General features: G+C 41.2%; 1 protein-coding gene across 4 annotated transcripts in view; it reads right to left on the bottom strand.

Moving 5' to 3' along the window:
* The window catches only part of zgc:113337 (uncharacterized protein LOC503741 homolog), a 66,518-nt gene extending 46,052 nt beyond the window's left edge, over window positions 1-20,466 (bottom strand). Inside the window, exons 1-5 of one of the 4 annotated variants that reach the window (XM_060930485.1) lie at window positions 20,253-20,466; window positions 19,205-19,259; window positions 17,987-18,062; window positions 17,578-17,898; window positions 3,689-4,018 (exon numbers count right to left, since the gene is read on the bottom strand). In XM_060930485.1, coding sequence (XP_060786468.1) covers window positions 3,689-4,018; window positions 17,578-17,898; window positions 17,987-18,056 — 721 coding nt within the window. In that variant the 5' untranslated portion in view covers window positions 18,057-18,062; window positions 19,205-19,259; window positions 20,253-20,466. Of the gene's footprint in view, window positions 1-3,688; window positions 4,019-17,577; window positions 17,899-17,986; window positions 18,063-19,204; window positions 19,260-19,817; window positions 19,872-20,252 lie in introns of those variants that run through there. The other 3 variants (XM_060930484.1, XM_060930486.1, XM_060930487.1) reach the window with 3 other exon arrangements.
* Between the last annotated feature and the right edge of the window lie 805 nt (window positions 20,467-21,271).

Here is a 21,271-nt window from a genome sequence, read left to right as displayed (position 1 = left end):
CAAATAAAAGAAAGAAAAAGTGCATTAAAAATCTCTAAAAGGAGTTTTAATTTTTCACCTAAAAAAGTGAATAGAATTTCCTAAGAGAGAGAGAAAAGAGAGACTGGTGAAGGAACAACTGTTTATAGCTGCTATAATGTACAGGACAATATTAAAAGTAATTCAAAATGAATAAAAAATAGTACAGCATCACTATAAATGGGTGTAAAGTCAGCTGTAGTAAAAGAGGAATGAAACCCTTCAGGATGTTCTATTGGAGGAAAATGACTGCAGTAATTCTTGGGTTATTTATGTTCAGATTGATTATAAAAATAAGGTATAAATGTACGATAGTGTGTCATTTGTGGGATTTTCTTTCCTGAAACTTTTTTTTCCCCTTTTCTCATTTTTTACTGTTTGTAGAACTTTTGTTTCTGGAATGTTGATGGAAGTGAGATTGGGACAGAGTGGGACAGAGTATGAGTGAGAGATCTGAGATTGGGATTGAGATTTCTTAGCGTACAAAAGCATGAGTGTTGGAATAAAACAACAGAACGAATAGAAAGAGAGAAAGAAAATGATGGGGAGAGTGAGGGAGGAGGTGGGAGAGCACAGAGTGAGGCAGTGTGGAACACAATCATGCATTTCACTCTCAGCCTCCTACAATCCCTCACATTCACAACGCTCTCATTCTCTCTCTCTCTCTCTCTCTCTCTCTCTCATTTTCTCATTCTCTCATTCTCTCTCTCTCTCATTCTCTCGCTTGCTCTCATTCTCTCTCTCTCATTCTCTGTCTTGCTTGCTCTCATTCTCTCTCTCTCTCTCTCTCTCTCTCTCTGTCTCTCGCTCACTCTCATTCTCTCTCTCTTTCTCATTCTCTCTGTCTCTCTCTCTGTCTCTCTCTGTCATTCTCTCTCTCTCTCTTTCTCTCTCTCTCTCTCTCTCCCCTCAGCTGCACACTGGGCTGGATTTGTTTCTCCTCATCTCATATCTCAATAAACCTTTAAACCTGAATGGTCACTGATTCACATTAACCTCTAATCGTACTCATTCATATTAAAGCACATTATTCCATAATAAATTATTCACTGAAATGATTTTCTTCATGAGAGCGAGGAATGTCTGAACTCTGAAGTCTCCAGTGCATCTGCTGGAGTTTAAAGGATGAATCCTCACAACAAATACACTGAAACTCACATTTATGTGGTCTACTGCCAATTTTTAATAAAATACTGAACCATTTTTACATTATTGTATAATTTGACATTTTATAAGCAATTTATGCTTATTTATTGTAATTATATAGAAATATAAGTATATTAAATACTTACAATTCCCCCTTGACCCAATTCACTCTTACTATTATACCATAATTACATATTATGATTATTATCATTTAACTATTTTTGTCAATTTTTACTGCATTTCTATTTTCTGCCTCTTCCTTTAATTTGTTATATATTTAGATTGTTTTTGTCTTTGTAGAAATAACACTTTAATTTTCTCTATCTTCTTCTTAAAAAGGCTTCTTCTTCTTATAATAATAATAATAATAATAATAATAATAATAATAATAATAATAATAAGTAGTAGTAGTAGTAGTATTTTATTTTCTCTATTTTCTATTTCTTCCATTATTATTATTACTACATTTTGTCAAATTTCTATTTTTTCTACTTCCTGAATTTCCCTTATGCTAATTTTTATCTGCCTTTTGTTGTAAAGAACTTTGAGCTGTGTTAATGTATGAAAGATGCTATATAAAATTTTTAAAGTTAGCTAATCTTAGCAATATTATATAATTACAGATGGCAGGAAAATATGAGGACATACAGTGGTGCTTGAAAGTTTGTGAACCCTTAGGAATTTTCTATATTTCTGCATAAATATGACCTAAAACATCATCAGATTTGCACACAAGTCCTAAAAGTAGATAAAGAGAACCCAGTTAAACAAATGAGACAAAAATATTATACTTGGTCATTTATTTATTGAGGAAAATGATCTAATATTACATATCTGTGAGTGGCAAAAGTATGTGAACCTTTGCTTTCAGTATCTGGTGTGACCCCCTTGTGCAGCAATAACTGCAACTAAACGTTTGCGGTAACTGTTGATCAGTCCTGCACACCGGCTTGGGGGAATTTTAGCCTGTTCCTCTGTACAGAACAGCTTCAACTCTGGGATGTTGGTGGGTTTCCTCACATGAACTGCTCGCTTCAGGTCCTTCCACAACATTTCCATTGGATTAAGGTCAGGACTTTGACTTGGCCATTCCAAAACATTAACTTTATTCTTCTTTAACCATTCTTTGGTAGAACGACTTGTGCGCTTAGGGTCATTGTCTTGCTGCATGAACCACCTTCTCTTGAGATTCAGTTCATGGACAGATGTCCTGACATTTTCCTTTAGATCACTTGTATAATTCAGAATTCATTGTTCCATCAATGATGGCAAGCTGTCCTAGCCCAGATGCAGCAAAACAGGCCCAAACCATGATACTACCATCACCATGTTTCACAGATGGGATAAGGTTCTTATGCTGGAATGCAGTGTTTTCCTTTCTCCGAACATAACGCTTCTCATTTAAACCAAAAAGTTCTATTTTGGTCTCATCCACCCACAAAACATTTTTCCAATAGCCTTCTGGCTTGTCCACGTGATCTTTAGCAAACTGCAGACGAGCAGCAATGTTCTTTTTGGAGAGCAGTGGCTTTCTCCTTGCAACCCTGTCATGCACACCATTGTTGTTCAGTGTTCTCCTGATGGTGGACTCATGAACATTAACATTAGCCAATGTGAGAGAGGCCTTCAGTTGCTTAGAAGTTACCCTGGGGTCCTTTGTGACCTCGCCGATTATTACACGCCTTGCTCTTGGAGTGATCTTTGTTGGTCGACCACTCCTGGGGAGGGTAACAATGGTCTTGAATTTCCTCCATTTGTACACAATCTGTCTGACTGTGGATTGGTGGAGTCCAAACTCTTTAGAGATGGTTTTGTAACCTTTTCCAGCCTGATGAGCATCAACAACGCTTTTTCTGAGGTCCTCAGAAATCTCCTTTGTTCATGCCATAATACACTTCCACAACCGTGTGTTGTGAAGATCAGACTTTGATAGATCCCTGTTCTTGAAGTAAAACAGGGTGCCCACTCACACCTGATTGTCATCCCATTGATTGAAAACACCTGACTCTGATTTCACCTTCAAATTAACTGCTAATCCTAGAGGTTCACATACTTTTGCCCCTCACAGATATATAATATTGGATCATTTTCCTCAATAAATAAATGACCAAGTATAATATTTTTTATCTCCTTTGTTTAACTGGGTTCTCTTTATCTACTTTTAGGACTTGTGTGCAAATCTGATGATGTTTTAGGTCATATTTATGCAGAAATATAGAAAATTCTAAAGGGTTCACAAACTTTCGAGCACCACTGTATATTTATCATTTTATTTTTATTACAGTTATACATGGCGTCACTGCTCAGGCATTTTAGTCAAGTCCTAGCCAAGATTTATTATTCTACATTAGATCAAATTCTTTAACAGGAATGTTCATTGGACTGCACTGTAAAGTCAACTCGTGACCAATCAAGAAACAGCTTCTGATTCTCAGCTTAACTTCCTGTCTCTGTTCACAACCCAGCACACAGAAGCTCATAATCTTCATCACCTTCTGCTGTATATAGTTAATGAGTGACGTACCAAACACAGTGAGGCAGGAGGTGGCGCTCTTGGTGCCCTCTGGATAGGTGTGGAACTGGCAGGTGTAGCAGCCCTCATCCTCTGTCTTCACAGGATAAAAGGTGAGATAGGAGTCTGATAGGGAACGAGTAAGACTTGTCCGGTCTGCGTACATCTCCTCTATCACAGGATCACTGCGTTTGGCGAAGGACGCCACTTCCTGAAACACACCCCTTTCTGCCACTTTCTTCCACAGAACCTGCTGGACCTTCTCAGGCAGGCCGTAGAGACAGCTCAGAGATGCCTGCTTCCCTTTCACCACTGTATTATTCCCACCATGGCTCACTGAGGCTGGAGACAGATAGACAGATAAGTAGGCAGACAGACAGATGTTTAAAAAAAGCTCTGGATGGACATTCCTACCTTGATTTTTTTACACAGCACTTGCCAAAATTGCAAAACTTATTTCACTGTAAGAACCTGATGCCAACGAAACCCGGCTCCATTTTTCCATCTTATCTCATTTATAGAGAAACATCCTAATTTACATAATCAAAACAAAGTCCTTCCCCTTTTTTATAGTGGTCTTTGGTATGACCCAACCATGAGTAGAACTCACAATCTCTCAGTTGAAAGGTGGACACACTAACCACTAGGCCAACTCGCACACCTAATTTACTGTGGTGCTTGAAAGTTTGTGAACCCTTTAGAATTTTCTATATTTCTGCATAAGTATGACCAAAACATTATCAGATTTTCACACAAGTCCTAAAAGTAGATAAAGAGAACCCAGTTAAACAAATGAGACAAAAATATTATACTTGGTCATTTACTTATTGAGGAAAATGATACAATATTGCATATCTGTGAGTGGCAAAAGTATGTGAACCTTTGCTTTCAGTATCTGGTGTGACCCCCTTGTGCAGCAATAACTGCAACTAAACGTTTGCGGTAACTGTTGATCAGTCCTGCACACCGGCTTGGAGGAATTTTAGCCCGTTCCTCCGTACAGAACAGCTTCAACTCTGGGATGTTGGTGGGTTTCCTCACATGAACTGCTCACTTCAGGTCCTTCCACAACATTTCCATTGGATTAAGGTCAGGACTTTGACTTGGCCATTCCAAAACATTAACTTTATTCTTCTTTAACCATTCTTTGGTAGAACGACTTGTGTGCTTAGGGTCGTTGTCTTGCTGCATGACCCACCTTCTCTTGAGATTCAGTTCATGGACAGATGTCCTGACATTTTCCTTTAGAATTTGCTGGTATAATTCAGAATTCCTTGTTCCATTAATGATGGCAAGCCGTCCTGGCCCAGATGCAGCAAAACAGGCCCAAACCATGATACTACCACCACCATGTTTCACAGATAGGATAAGGTTCTTATGCTGGAATGCAGTGTTTTCCTTTCTCTCAATATAACGCTTCTCATTTAAACCAAAAAGTTCTATTTTGCTCTCATCCATCCACAAAACATTTTTCTAATAGCCTTCTGGCTTGTCCATGTGACCTTTAGCAAACTGCAGATGAGCAGCAATGTTCTTTTTGGAGAGCAGTGGCTTTCTCCTTGCAACCCTGCCATGCACACCATTGTTGTTCAGTGTTCTCCTGATGGTGGACTCATGAACATTAGCCAATGTGAGAGAGGCCTTCAGTTGCTTAGAAGTTACCCTGGGGTCCTTTGTGACCTTGCTGACTATTACACGCCTTGCTCTTGGAGTGATCTTTGTTGGTCGACCACTCCTGGGGAGGGTAACAATGGTCTTGAATTTCCTCCATTTATACACAATCTGTCTGACTGTGGATTGGTGGAGTCCAAACTCTTTAGAGATGATTTTGTAACCTTTTCCAGCCTGATGAGCATCAACAACACTTTTTCTGAGGTCCTCAGAAATCTCCTTTGTTCATGCCATGATACACTTCCAGAAACATGTGTTGTGAAGATCAGACTTTGATAGATCCCTGTTCTTTAAATAAAACAGGGTGCCCACTCACACCTGATTGTCATCCCATTGATTGAAAACACCTGAATCTAATTTCACCTTCAAATTAACTGCTAATCTTAGAGGTTCACATACTTTTGCCACTCACAGATATGTAATATTGGATCATTTTCCTCAATAAATAAATGACAAAGTATAATATTTTTGTCTCTTTTGTTTAACTGGGTTCTCTTTATCTACTTTCAGGACTTGTGTGAAAATCTGACGATGTTTTTGGTCGTATTTATGCAGAAATATAGAAAATTCTAAAGGGTTCACAAACTTTCAAGCACCACTGTATATGAAACATGCCCTAATTTACCCTCATAAACATCTACAGTATTTTACATAAAACTAAAAAAGGATATGCACATGACATCATCATAGGTGGACGTCACCACAGTAAGACCCACTGAGTGGCAGAAAGACTGAATGGCATTGTTAGCGTTCAGCCTGACTGCTGCAAAAACACACAAACACATATATAATAGAAAAAAGAAAGAGCTGCTTTGCGATTGACTATACAAACAGTTGCAACAAGAAATCAGAGCTCTCTTTTTACAGAGTGCTGTAATCTGAAGAAAAGAGAAGCTGCAAATCACAGAAAGACCTGGAATCCAGGCACAAAAATGTGGATATGCAGTGACCATTTTGTGCCTGTATTTTGGATTTAGGGGGAAAATTATACTTTGTGTTATGCAAGATATAGTCGGCTGAAACTTTTTTCCTTTTGCAGTAATTTATACATAAAGTATAGATGACAAGCTCAAGCCTATTGCTTGCTTTGATGGCAAACAACCCTGCTATCCCCGTCTCTGGGAAGCAGACAACTCCAGCACAGTCAGCAGTGGTCAGCAACAACTCTCTAAGCCGGCTTGGGCTGCCCACCCCCTGCATTGATTGCACCACTCTCAGTCTGCACTCTCTGTTCACTTCCCCTACACTCGTTTACCATTAAATTTCATTGGATTTTTTTTCACTGAGACTTGAGTTTTGTGTCTGTGTTCTCCCCACTTTGCAGTGTGAGGATCACACTACTGGAGAATGCGGGCATGAACAGGACACCCCCACCCACCCTCCACATGGAACCACTCTTGCAGCACCTCCTGGAGACCTGCCTGCAGCAACAACAGCAGACCAAAGAACTGGCTAAAGGTCTCCAAGTTACCACCCAGGAGCTGCTGCAGCAACAAGCCAGATCCTCTTTTCGGCCAGGCCACCTCCCAGACACCTGCCAGGAGGCTCTGCATCTGCTCCCTAAGCTCACCCCAGCAGACAAAGTGGAGGCTTTCTTGTGCCCGTTTGAGCAGATGGTGCACAGGGAGGACTGGCCAGAAGAAGAATGGGGTCAGGATCTGGCTCCCTTCATCATGGGTGAAGCCCAACTGGCCTACTTTGGCCTCCTGCTGGCCTCGGCAGAGGATTACCCCATTCTGAATGAGCAGATCTTGGGGCTTTGTGGGTTCTCCTCCTGCCAGGCCATGATGGAGTTTCACTGCTGGGCCAAGCAAGCTGGCATCAACCCCCGCAGCCAAATGGCTGCCCTGTTGAGGACTGCCAAGTGATGGCTGCAGCCCAAGCAGCACTCAGTGGTGCAGGTCATAGAATGGGTCGCTACGGACCAGTTCCTATGGTTCCATTTTCTGAGAACCCCTTGTGAAAGTGCAGGGCTGGCCAGTGGAGGCCCACCTTGACTCCGGCAGCACCATCACCCTGGCTTGGCCCTCGATCCTGCCTGTAGCTGTGAGGCACAGTGGTACGGTCAAGGTTACCTGCATACATGCGGACACATGAGAGGTGGCACTGACCACGTCAAGATCAGGAAAAGAGAAGTGAGTGGATATTAATCATTGGTGTAGTACCTGACCTCCCTGTCCCTCTCCTCCTTGGTTGAGATTGGTCTGGGTTCTCACAGGAGCTGCCCACCTTTTGGAGGACAAGGCAATGGCATACCCCATGGAGGCCAGTGGACCGCACCCCGCCACTTGGAGATGTGTGCCTGGCTGGGGAGCATGAGGATGCTGAGGCCTGCTCTGTAGAAGGTGATTCACCCACTGCCTCTAACCCACTTCTGTGTGTGTAAGCAGGTGACATGCAAAGGGAACTTTGGGTGGGAAGAGAAGCAGGATGAGTGGCTAAAGAACTGTTGGGGACAGGTATGCATGGTAAAAAGGGAAGACCAACAACTGGGGCCTGTTGGACATTGCTAAAGAGGCCTGGGAGGAGCAGCCATTCCTCTTTCACACCACCATCATGCGCATAAAGGAGATGCAAGAACACATATCAAGTCAAGTTTATTAGTATAGTGCTTTTAACAACATTGTCACAAAGCAGCTTTACAGAAAAATAAAGACTTTAAACATGAGCTAATTTTATCCCTAATAAATGAATTTATCCCTGATGTGCCAGCCTGTGGTGATGGCGGCAAGGGAAAACTCCTTCAGATAACTTGAGGAAGAAACCTTGAGAGGAACCAGACTCAAAAGTGAACCCATCCTTATTTGGGTGATAACAGATAGCATGATTATAAATAACTCACTTCCATAACTGTGTCCAATAGAGTCACACAGTATAGCAGTGAAACCAGGAAAATCATTATAGTTTTAATGTGAAGTCTATTTTGTTGAAGTTATCAACTCTTCATTGATGGATACTTGAGTGCAAAACTGTTTTTGACAACTGCAGTCTTAAAGTTATCATGGCAATTGTAATCCTCAGCCATCATAGCAAAAACTGTAAGTGTCCAGAGCCATTGTCCAAGTGCAACTTTTGACTGTCCATATGGGGCCATCTTCCACAGGAGGAATGTGATGAGATTCAAGCCAGATGTAGGGCATCAGGATGGATAAGGCAGTTCCAAGGAGCAGAAGAGGTGAGCATCATTGGTGTATCAGAATTTATGTCTAACTTGACAGACAGATAGACAGACAGGCAGACAGAGGGAGAGACAGGGGCAGGGAAGGGGGGAACACAGGTTGTTAGGTATGCCCAGTGCCATCTAAAAGTTAAGAACAGGGTAAATTTTGCACTGAGTGCAAGCAGAGACTCCAGCAAGACTAACTATGACAGCATAACTAAAAAAGAGAGCCAGAAGGTAACACAAACATGAAGGAGCCCTGGGACATAGAGCAGCAGCCACGCCACCATTAACAAACCCAAGTGAACATGTGAGAGTGGGGGGGGGGGGTGACAGCATCCATATGGACAGGGTGGCTCCTATTGTATGCCAGCACCTGCTCACAGTGCAGGCTGAACAAAGCTGCCTCTACAACCGGGCAGCCCAGCCCCATGAGTTCCAAGTTGGCATCTGCATCCTCCTTCCGGTCCCCACCACTAACTGCAAGTTCCTGGCATGCTGGCAGGACCCCTTCACTGTAGCCAAGTGCATGGGGCCAGAAACTATCACCTGCATCATCCAGGTAAGCACAAAGGCACATTAATCTGTTAAAATGATGGCTTGAACCACTATCACTGCTCTCAGCACATGCTCTCTCTCCTCTTCAGATCTGCCCAGGTGTATCTTGGTCCACCTCAGAGAAGATCTCTCTGGTCCCCAGTGACAAGAGCTGGGAGAACTACTGTACCATTTCCAGGACATCTTTGCAGCAGAACCAGGGTGGACCCACCTGATCCAGCACCGATCAACACCCCCTCTCCCCCAGTCAAGCCCCATTGTGGTGGTGCCCAAGCCGAACAGAAGTCTGAGACTTGGCAACAATGTTAGGAAACTCAACACAGTCTCAGACTTCAACAGCTACCCCCTGCCCAGGATGGACAACCTGGTCGACAGGCTGGGGAGAGCTCATGTCCACGCTGGATTTGACTAAGGGCTACTGGCAAGAGGCCCTGACACCCCAGGCCTATCCCAAAACTGGCTTCACCACCATGTCAGGCCACTGGCAATATTGAGTTCTCCCCTTTGGCCTCCATAGGGCACCAGTCACCATCCAATGCCTCATGGACATCATCTTCCACCCCACCGGAGCTTTGCCACAGCAAACCTTGATGACATGATTATCCATTCATCCACTTGGGCCATTCAACTGCACCACCTCAAATCCATCCTGGGGGAGCTGAGGAAGGCTGGGTTAACTGCCAAGCCCTGGAAGTGCCATCTGGGGCTGACCACGGCACAGTACCTGGGCTACCATATCAGCCAAGGCCTGCTTAAGCCCCAGGCCAAGAAGATAGATGCCATACAGAGTTACCCCCAGCCCACCACCAAGCGACAGGTGTGTGCCTTTTTGGGGTTAGCTGGTTACTACCCTAGATTCATGCCTAACCTCTCTTCTCTATCCTCTCCTATCTCAGATGTGACCAAGAAGGGGTGGCTGGAGAAAGTCAAGTGGACAAGCCAGACAGAATAGGAATTCCAGGCCCTGAAGAAGACCTTCACCACTGCCTACATCCTCTGTAACTTGGACTTTGATCTTCCCTTCATCATCCAGACAGATGCCTTGGAGATGGGTCTGGGTGCCGTGCTGTCACAGGTTGTAGAGGGTGAAGATCATGTCGTGCTATATATCAGCCACAAGCTACTCCCTGAAGAAAGGACCTACATGGCTGTGGAGAGAGAGAATCCCTCACCATCAAGTGGGCAGTAACTGAGCTGAGGTTTATTTGGCCGGTCATCACTTCATGTTGGTCACTGACCATGACCCACTCCAATGGATGGCGGCCACCAAGGACACCTATACTTGTGTTACTTGCTGGTTCTTGTCTTTACAGGACTTCTCTTTCCGGGTCCAACACAGAGCAGGAACCCAGCTTGGGAAGACTGATGGCCTCTCCAGAAGCTACAGCCTCTCGGCCTAGCCTTGGAGGATCATAGGCTCAGAGCTGAGGGGGGGATGTGATGGTGGCTCCAGAAAACCACCATCAAAGCAGCACTCTGCTGCTCACCCAACCATTCCCCCAGTGCTGAAGAAACAGCAGCACTTCAGCACTACTGTTTTGGATAGCCAGAAGCAGCATGGCCAGGGGCTGGGGCCCACTGATTACACACGCCTGGAATGGCATAATCAGCACCTTACTTCACTCTCCTCAAGCAGCCAGGGGAGTGTTAAAAGGCACTGTGGCTCCCAGACATTAGTGAATTTGCAAATGTGTACTGAGGCTCATGCACTCTCTCTCCCTCTCTGTTTTGTGGTAGGAAACCTCGCCAACAATGAGGAGGAAGATGATGAGCTTGAGCCTGTTGCACTCTTCAATGGCAAACGACCTCGTGCTCCCTGCCACTGGGAAGCCGACAACCTCCAGCACAGCCAACAGTGGCCAGTAACTCCACTCTAGGCCAGCTTGGGCTGCCTGCCCCCTATACAGATTGCACCACTCTCACTCTGCACTCCCTGTTCGCTTCCCCTACACTTGTTTGCCATTAAATTTCACTGGATTTTTTTGTACTGAGGCTTGGGTTTTGTGTCTGTGATCTCCCCACAATTTACCCAAACATGCCCCAGTATAACATAAATTATGTCTATCTTGATGTCTATCTTCAGATGTCTATCTTGAATTCATGAAGATTGGCAATTGCTGTGATTATACAACACAACATGGTTTGTGTGATTTTCTTTATGAACGAAAGTTGAGGTGTTATTTATGTAAATTGGAAGTATATGAGTGTAAGATTTGGGTGTGTTTTAGTTTGTATGTAAATTAGGTGTATATTATGTTACATAATATACACCTAATTTACATACAAACTAAAACACACCCAAATCTTACACTCATATACTTCCAATTTACATAAATAACACCTCAACTTTCGTTCATAAAGAAAATTACACAAACCATTCCAATTTATAATCAAATTAATCTAATTTAAATAAAGAACACTTTCAGTGAAGATGCTGTGATAGTAAGCCAATAAACTAAAAGCACTGAGCACTGCAGTCATCCAAGAGCTGAGGAAGGAAGTTCTTTATAAAAGGCTGTTTAAAGCCAAATGATCAAGTCAGGTCAAAAATCCAACTGGTTTCGAAATTCAGCCGAAGGTTGCTCTGCTAGCTTTATTTATATGTAGGTTTTTATTGGTCTTCAAACTCAAGTAGGTCAGATTTAATTGATTATTTATGATTATTAAATATTGATAAGTTTGTTGAAAAACTAACAAGATGAGCATCATCATCATAACAGGATGTGATGGAACAGTGTATAACTTCACTGAGAGAGCATATGCAGAGAACAGAAGAGGAATGAGCACTGAGCCTTGTGGGAGGGACACCAGTGAAGAGTCTAGAAAGAGCAGATGGAGATCTCCTCAATGCCACCTGATATGAACTTCCAGGTAAGAAGCAAACTGCTGCCATGTTGTGGAGCTAACTCCAAGGCTCGTGAGACTTGTAACTGATCATACTGAAGGAGGATGAGGGCTGATGATAGTTTCTTGGATGAAAACTACCATGTACTCAATTAGAGTTTTCAGATGTGTATCTTGAATTCATGAAGATTGGCAATTGCTGTGATTATACAACACAACACCAAGAAAACCTCTAACTTTTCAATCCAAAGTCTAAAAATAACCACTATAACATTTCAAACCTTATGTCCTGTTTAAAAAAAAAGCCTCTGAAATACATCTACCTTCAACTAATTTCATGAATAAGATCAAACGTCTGGACTAGATATATAGATTTATTACTGAGAAGAAAAAAGTGCTCTCAGGTTTAGTTCATATAATTTGTCTCTTTTAAAGTATAGCCAACATTCCACAACCCCAGAAAATCTGAAACACATGACTGCTCTGAAATCCTTATGAAGCTCCGCAGAAAGATTCTTTTGCCTCTGTGAAAGCATTTTTTTTTCACAAAAAAGACAAGGCTGTCCAGATTTTGTTCAAAAGACAAGCTGAAATATTCTACTTTCTCCGAAATCTGGCCGTGTCCATAGAACAACATCTCATCTCTGGACGACTGCAAGGTTTTGTAGCCTGGAATATGATGGGAATAATGTGGACAAGTGGTGATTTTCTTATTTAAGCAAGGAATACACTCTGTGAAAACACTATGTGTCATTCTGCTACAGGAAAATAATCAATGATGTGGTGGTGTAATGAAGCGGATATACACCAATCAGCCATAAAATTATGACCACTGACAGGTGAAGTGAATAACATTATCTCATTGCAATGACACCTTTCTGTTTTAGTCAGCATTCACTTTTTCAGCAGTTTGTGCTACAGTAGCTCTTCTGTGGGATTGGAACATATGGGCTAGCCTTCGTGCCCCATGTGAATCGATGAGCCTTCGACACCTATTACCCTGTCATCGGTTCACCAGTTCTCCTTCCTTGGACCACTTTTGTTCAGTACTAACCACTGCATACCGGGAACACCCCACAAGATGGGCCATTTTAGAGATGCTCAGACCCAGTCATCTCGCCATCACAATTTGGCCCTTGTCAAAGTTGCTCAGATCCTTACACTCACCCATTTTTCCTGCTTCCAACACATCAACTTCAAGAATTGACTGTTCTCTTGCTGCCTAACAAACCCCACTCATGGACAGGTTCCACTGTAATGAGATCAGCAATGTGATTCACTTCTTCACCTAGTCAAGTGTGGCAGCGGGGGAGTGGTCAAGCGCCGGTCTGTGACAGGAGGGTGGAGTCAGGGAAGGTAAGTGGCAGAATCACTACACCTGACATCAATTAACCTGTGTTTGTGTGTCTTCCCAGTGACCGCGCCCTACTTAAGGAGGGAGAGCGAGAGCAGAGGAGCTCATCCCTGAACTAGACGCTGGTTGTGTGTGTGTCTGTTCGTGTGAAAGATTGATCACTGAAAAGTGTGGCAATAAAGCCTTGTTGTGAACCTGATCTCTGTCCTGCCGTCCTCTGTGCTCCACCCATGCTTAGGGAACATTACATCAAGTCAAGTCAGTTTATTTATATAGCACATTTAAAAACAACAGCAGTTGACCCAAAGTGCTTCACAGATAAAGGCAGTAAAAAGACATTTAGAAATCAGGGCAGGACACAGGCTACAACATAAGAAGGGTAAGGAATATAAGACAAGTTAAAAAAAGATATTAAGAGTCAAGGATGAAGATCATCAATAAATACACAAAATAAAATAAGTAAATAAATAGAGATCAAAACAACAAATATGACTTGAATAAATACAAACAAAATAAGATTAAGATAAGAACAGGATAAAAAAGAAAGGAAAAACTGTGTCAGACTGAACTAAAAACAAGGGTAAAAAGATGTGTTTTCAAATTAGATTTAAAACTGGCAATGGTTGGGCAGGATTTGATGTGGGGTGGGAGACTATTCCAAAGCTTTGGGGCAAAAACAGAAAAGGCCCGGTCACCTCTGCTTTTGAGGCGTGAGTGGGGGACTGTGAGGAGTTGCTGGGAGGATGACCTAAGTGACCTTGGGGGAGAGTAGGGGGTTAAAAGCTCCATTATATAAGATGGAGCAAGACCGTTGAGAGCTTTAAAAACAAAAAGTAAAATTTTAAGGTTGATTCTTTATTTAATTGGTAGCCAGTGGAGATGAGTCAAGACAGGTGAGATATGTTCTCTCTTTTTAGTACCAGTTAAAAGCCTAGCTGCTGCATTTTGGACCATTTGTAGCTTATTGATGTTAGACTGGGTTAAAACTGTGTACAAAGAGTTGCAATAGTGCAAATGGGATGAAATAAAAGCATGAATGAGAGTTTCAAGATCAGTAGAAGATAAAAGTGCCTTTAGTTTGGCTATGGTTCGGAGTTGATAAAAGCTTCCCTTCACCACACTGCTGACTTGACTGTTAAAACTCAGTGAACTGTCCATTGAAATGCCAAGATTTCTCACTGTACTGTGAACATTTGCAGATGGGGGCCAAGTGCAATTGTCAGACTGGCTACAGAACAGAGGGATCCAAAGACCATTACTTCAGTTTTATTGTCTTTTAATTTAAGAAAATTAGTAGCCATCCAGATTTTAATATCATCCAGGCAGCTGAACAGATTGGTTAGTGACGTATTGTCTGTTGTCACAGGCAGGTATAACTGTGTGTCATCTACATAGCAATGGTATTGAATGTTGTGTCTTTGTAGAATTGAGCCAAGTGGTAGCATGTACAGTGAGAAGAGAAGAGGGCCTAGAATTGAACCTTGGGGGACACCACATTTGATGGGGGTGGAGGATGATGTGCAGTTTCCCAATTGAACAGAAAAAGTTCGATCCTTCAGGCATGAGGTAAACCAATTTAAAACTGGGCCCTGTAGACCAACACAGTTCTTTAGGCAAGTTAAAAGGATGTCATGATCAATTGTATCAAAAGCGGCACTAAGCTCAAGTAAGACTAAAACAGCACTGGACCCAGAATCAGTACACAGCAAAATATCATTGAGTACCTTCAGCAAGGCAAACTCGGTGCTGTGTAGAGCTCTTAAACCAGATTGAAATTTGTCAGATATCAAACATGTTCAAATAGGATAAAAGCTGAGAAGCAACCACCTTTTCCAAGATCTTAGACAAAAAAAGGTAGCTTGGATATGGGCTGATAATTCTTTAGGATACAAGGACCTAAACTCAGCTTTTTTAAAAGTGGTTGTACAGTGGCATGTTTAAAACAAGAAGGGACAACAGCATTATTTAGCAAGATGTAAACTATGGCTAAAATCAGGGGGCAAATGGAAGGGAAAACATCTTTAAAAAGATGCAAAGGAATGATGTCTGAGGGACAGACAGTGGGTTTCATCTGTGAGATCACCTCAGACAGTTGGGAGGATGTCACTGGTGTAAAACACTGGAGAACATTAACAGGATGGGGGCTATCTCTGAAATCAGACTGTGACTGTGGGATGTTTGCCCTTATGGTGTCAATTTTTTCAGTAAAGAATTTTAAAAATTCCTCACATGTTTCATTATTGGAAGCAGAGGTAACTGGAGCAGCTGGGTTTAAAAGAGAGTTGATTGTCTTGAACAGCACTCTGGGTCGATTTGCGTCTTTGTTTATGAGGTTGCTAAAATAGTCCTTTCATGCCATCGGTACAGAGAGTTGGTAGCTTTTTAATTGGTTTTGCAAGATTTCATATGATACTTGTAGTTTGTCTTTTTCCATTTATGTTCAGCCAGTCTACAGGCACATCGTGCAGTGCGGGTGGAATCATTAAGCCAGGTTGTACAACCCCGATTCCAAAAAAGTTGGGACAAAGTACAAATTGTAAATAAAAATGGAATGCAATGATGTGGAATTTTCAAAATTCCATATTTTATTCAGAATAGAACATAGATGACATATCAAATGTTTAAACTGAGAAAATTTATCATTTAAAGAGAAAAATTAGGTGATTTTAAATTTCATGACAACAACACATCTCTAAAAAGTTGGGACAAGGCCATGTTTCCCACTGTGAGACATCCCCTTTTCTCTTTACAACAGTCTGTAAACGTCTGGGGACTGAGGAGACAAGTTGCTCAAGTTTAGGGAAAGGAATGTTAACCCATTCTTGTCTAATGTAGGATTCTAGTTGCTCAACTGTCTTAGGTCTTTTTTGTCGTATCTTCCGTTTTATGATGCGCCAAATGTTTTCTATGGGTGAAAGATCTGGACTGCAGGCTGGCCAGTTCAGTACCCAGACCCTTCTTCTACGCAGCCATGATGCTGTAATTGATGCAGTATGTGGTTTGGCATTGTCATGTTGGAAAATGCAAGGTCTTCCCTGAAAGAGACGTCGTCTGGATGGGAGCATATGTTGCTCTAGAACCTGGATATACCTTTCAGCATTGATGGTGTCTTTCCAGATGTGTAAGCTGCCCATGCCACACGCATTAATGCAACCCCATACCATCAGAGATGCAGGCTTCTGAACTGAGCGCTAATAACAACTCGGGTCGTCCTTCTCCTCTTTAGTCTGAATGACACGGCATCCCTGATTTCCATAAAGAACTTCAAATTTTGATTCGTCTGACCACAGAACAGTTTTCCACTTTGCCACAGTCCATTTTAAATGAGCCTTGGCCCAGAGAAGATGTCTGCGCTTCTGGATCATGTTTAGATACGGCTTCTTCTTTGAACTATAGAGTTTTAGCTGGCAACGGCGGATGGCACGGTGAATTGTGTTCACAGATAATGTTCTCTGGAAATATTCCTGAGCCCATTTTGTGATTTCCAATACAGAAGCATGCCTGTATGTGATGCAGTGCTGTCTAAGGGCCCGAAGATCACGGGCACCCAGTATGGTTTTCCGGCCTTGACCCTTACGCACAGAGATTCTTCCAGATTCTCTGAATCTTTTGATGATATTATGCACTGTAGATGATGATATGTTCAAACTCTTTGCAATTTTACACTGTCGAACTCCTTTCTGATCTTGCTCCACTATTTGTCGGCGCAGAATTAGGGGGATTGGTGATCCTCTTCCCATCTTTACTTCTGAGAGCCGCTGCCGCTCCAAGATGCTCTTTTTATACCCAGTCATGTTAATGACCTATTGCCAATTGACCTAATGAGTTGCAATTTGGTCCTCCAGCTGTTCCTTTTTTGTACCTTTAACTTTTCCAGCCTCTTATTGCCCCTGTCCCAACTTTTTTGAGATGTGTTGCTGTCGTGAAATTTCGAATGAGCCAATATTTGGCATGAAATTTCAAAATGTCTCACTTTCGACATTTGATATGTTGTCTATGTTCTATTGTGAATACAATATCAGTTTTTGAGATTTGTAAATTATTGCATTCTGTTTTTATTTACAATTTGTACTTTGTCCCAACTTTTTTGGAATCGGGGTTGTAGTATTGGACCTAACTTTCCGAGACTTGAGAGGGGCCACATCATTTAAAATGTTGGCGCAAGTAGAGTTAAAAAGATTGACAAACTTGGAGGTGTCGCTGCATCTCCAAGTCAATCGTTCACCAGTCTCTTTTTTTCCTCTCCTGAAGTTAAGAATAATTATTCCACAGTGCACATCCAGTGTGGGACAGGTTGTGGTACTCAGGACTCACCAGTGACTGTGAGACATGTCTGTCCTTCCTTGGACCCTGTGGGATAAACATCGAAGATGCAGGTGTAACAGCCTTCATCCCGGTAGCTGACGCGTTTGATGAGGACCTTGCTGGAGTCCTTTGGGCCTTCACGCAGCTCCACATGGTGCTGCCCACTCACACTGTCCGGCTCACCTGGCACGTACGAGATGAGTGTCTGGTTCTTCATGTCCAGCCAGCGTACCTGTTTCACCTGCTCTCCTCTAGGCTTTGATAGCGTGCAGCTCAGGATGAAGGGCTTCTCCACCACTGCCTCGACCCGCGGAGGAGCCACCACCCTGCCTGAGAGACACAGCAGTAATCATACACATGCATGAGGATCCAAGAAATATCAAATACACTCTTTTTCACTCTCCTTTCAGTCACGTACCATTAATGCTGGACACAATGGCCAGGGAGATGCAGAGCTGCAAGCATTTTCGGAGCGTTGCCGCAAACATCTTAACCTGAGATGATGATAAAGGCATAGTTGCAGATATTTAAAATTTTAAATACACAAGTAGAATGTACTGCATAGAAAGAATGAATTTTATAAAAGAATTTGTTCCCCTAGAAAGAAAAACAGTCTCCAATTTTTGCATGAAATGAGACTAAAATTTAATGTTCCAAACAAAGTCTTGTTACTAAATAACTTAAACATTAATGTAAAACAGGACAATCCTAATCCTGCTAATACAACCCCAAATCAGAAAATATTGGGATGGTATGATGAAACTGAAATTCCTCCAGATTCCTTGAATGGTTTAATGATATTATGCACCATAGAGGGTGAAATATCCAAATCCCTTCCGATCTCTCTTTCCGGAAAATTGTTTTTAAACATTTCAATAATTTTCTCACGCATTTGTTGATAAACTGGAGATCCTCGGCCCTTCTTTACTCCTCAAACACTTGGCTTTTCCTGGAGACTGATTTTGTCCCAAATCATGATTACAGTCATCAGTTTCACATCACATCATTATTTAATTGTTTTGCCTCATTACTCGCCCTAAATTTCCCTGTCCCAACTTTTTTTAAATGTGTTGCAGGTCTGAAGATCAGGAATGGATGGATATTAACAAATGAAATGAAGTTGACCAACAAAACATGAAATATCTCAGGTTCATTCTGTCTGCAATAAAATACAAGTCAAAGTACATTTACAAATCACTGCTTTCTTTTTTTAATTGCATTTTTAATACCATCCTAACTTTCTCTGATTTGGGGTTGTAGATAAATGGATTTTAATTCTTCACTCTTAACTCTTGAAATGCTGCTTTTGATAAATTTAGCATTTAAATAAAGGGAAAATAAATCCATCTTGCTAAAGATAAATTAATAAAATATTTTGAAATTAAAACAATACACAATTTAATTTGCCAACTATTTTTTAATAAAGCTGATTTTGTCATAGTTTGTACTTTAATTCCATTCAGAAACATGCAAAATACACACAATATATGATTTCTTTTTTTTAATTTGGTGTTCCACATGTACTAAGAAATGCCATTCCATATTTTTATATAACGTGTTATATATTACACGGTCAGTTTGGTGAGTTTAGTTACGAGTTATAAACCCATTTTGTGTTTTTATTAATCACACTCACATTCCAGCCCAAGGTCCTGAAATCAGTTGAGCTTCATCTTAAGAGATTCTCATCACTGCAGAGCCAAAGAACCGGGAAGGAAAAGAACGATTTTGGTTGAAATGAAATTTAGAAATGAAGGAAGAATAATAATGAAAATAAATAAGGACATGTTTCTGATAGAAGGGGTGACTTGTATTAGGGTGGGTTGGGTTTTTATATTTATATATACAAAGAAATAAAGATTAAATTATTTAGATATTTGAATATTACATGCACTCCTGTTCTTACAAACAAAGAAATATATATACGAATAAATTGCTTCAAAATCAGTTAATAATGCATTTACTTCAATCAATTTACTTCAAACCTTATTCATCTTATTAATAAATAGAACAACACATTTACTTTGATTCATTGATTGATATTTCAATAATTTTACTTTCTTGGCAGAAAAAAAAAGTTCTCTGGAGGAACCCTTAAAGGTTCTATGCAAAACACTACAACAAAACATTTCTTTATAAAACACAACATAAGTCCTAATCATAATAATAATAATAATAAAATATCTCATGCTTAACTTTTTGAGAATTAAAGTCTATTAAACAGTTTTTAACACTACACACATACGTACATAGCTTGTTCAGGAGGTGTCGAGATGTTCTTAGAACTTTCATTTCGTATTTTGGTTAGAACATACTGCACCCTGTTATGGATTATTGAGAGAATAATTATTTGTTCATTTGTTTATAGAAGATAAACTATTTTTGTTAGAAGACAAAAAAAACTAATGAGTTTTTCAGTATACTCTCCAGAGAACTGATTAATAAATAAACCACTGATGAATTAATGAACACTACAAATGATCAGCTCTTCACTCTCAAGTTTACTGTAAAAAACAAGGTGATGTGCTTTCACAGGAAGGACTGAATTCATCTGTGTATTTATATAAATCTATACTTTATGTAAATATTGAGGACAAAACATCCTGAATGTGCTCAATCTATAAATCTATAAAGCTAAAGACATAAACATAACTCATATGGAGAAGATCATGTGGGTTAAATACCTGAAATATTTTACCTTGAGGAAGAAAATCTGCTCCGTGTGGAACACTTTCACTCTGGAGGAACTCCCTGCAGTTCAGCTCTGTCTCAAACCTCACACACACAGCAGTAAGTCACTCCACGTCCACTTGTTTTACTGTATCATGAGGTTTAGGACGCAGCCCTTTTTGTCCTCCACCCAGAACAATGCTTTATTTATTCAAGGATGAGAGTGAAATACACTGGAAGACAAATATTCATCACAAAAACATGTCAGGATTAATATAGACTACGAGTCGACTTGTAACAGGATATAGGCGGGTACAATTAAAGCAAGGTCTGGGTTCTGGAAAAGGGGTGGAGTTAGAGAATAAAATAAATAGTATCTCCCAGGTTCACATCACACACATCACATTATCTCTAGCCGCTTTATCCTTCTACAGGGTCGCAGGCGAGCTGGATCCTATCCCAGCTGACTACGGGCGAAAGGCGGGGTTCACCCTGGACAAGTCGCCAGGTCATCACAGGGCTGACACATAGACACAGACAACCATTCACACTCACATTCACACCTACGCTCAATTTAGAGTCACCAGTTAACCTAACCTGCATGTCTTTGGACTGTGGGGGAAACCGGAGCACCCGGAGGAAACCCACGCGGACACGGGGAGAACATGCAAACTCCGCACAGAAAGGCCCTCACCGGCCCCGGGGCTCGAACCCAGGACCTTCTTGCTGTGAGGCGACAGCGCTAACCACTACACCACCGTGCCGCCCCATCTCCCAGGTTGTTGTTGTTATTAATAATAATAATAATATAGTTTTATATGTTTTATAAGAGTTTGGGTACCTTGAGATTGGGGGGAAATGGAAAGAAAATTCAAAGGAAATTGTATTTTTAAAATGGAAATGTTAAACTCGTCACAGGCTAGTAAAAATAAGAAATAAAAAATAAAACAGCTATATATTGATATCTAATCATAACAAAATATTTAAGACATGAATGCTGATTGCATTATTTTAATAAACACAGATTAAATTA

This window comes from Neoarius graeffei, chromosome 9 (assembly GCF_027579695.1).
Source record: "Neoarius graeffei isolate fNeoGra1 chromosome 9, fNeoGra1.pri, whole genome shotgun sequence".
In the NCBI taxonomy this organism is placed as follows: domain Eukaryota; kingdom Metazoa; phylum Chordata; class Actinopteri; order Siluriformes; family Ariidae; genus Neoarius; species Neoarius graeffei.
The sequence above is the reverse complement of the archived record's forward strand: the minus strand, read 5'-3'. Positions and strand labels throughout refer to the sequence as shown.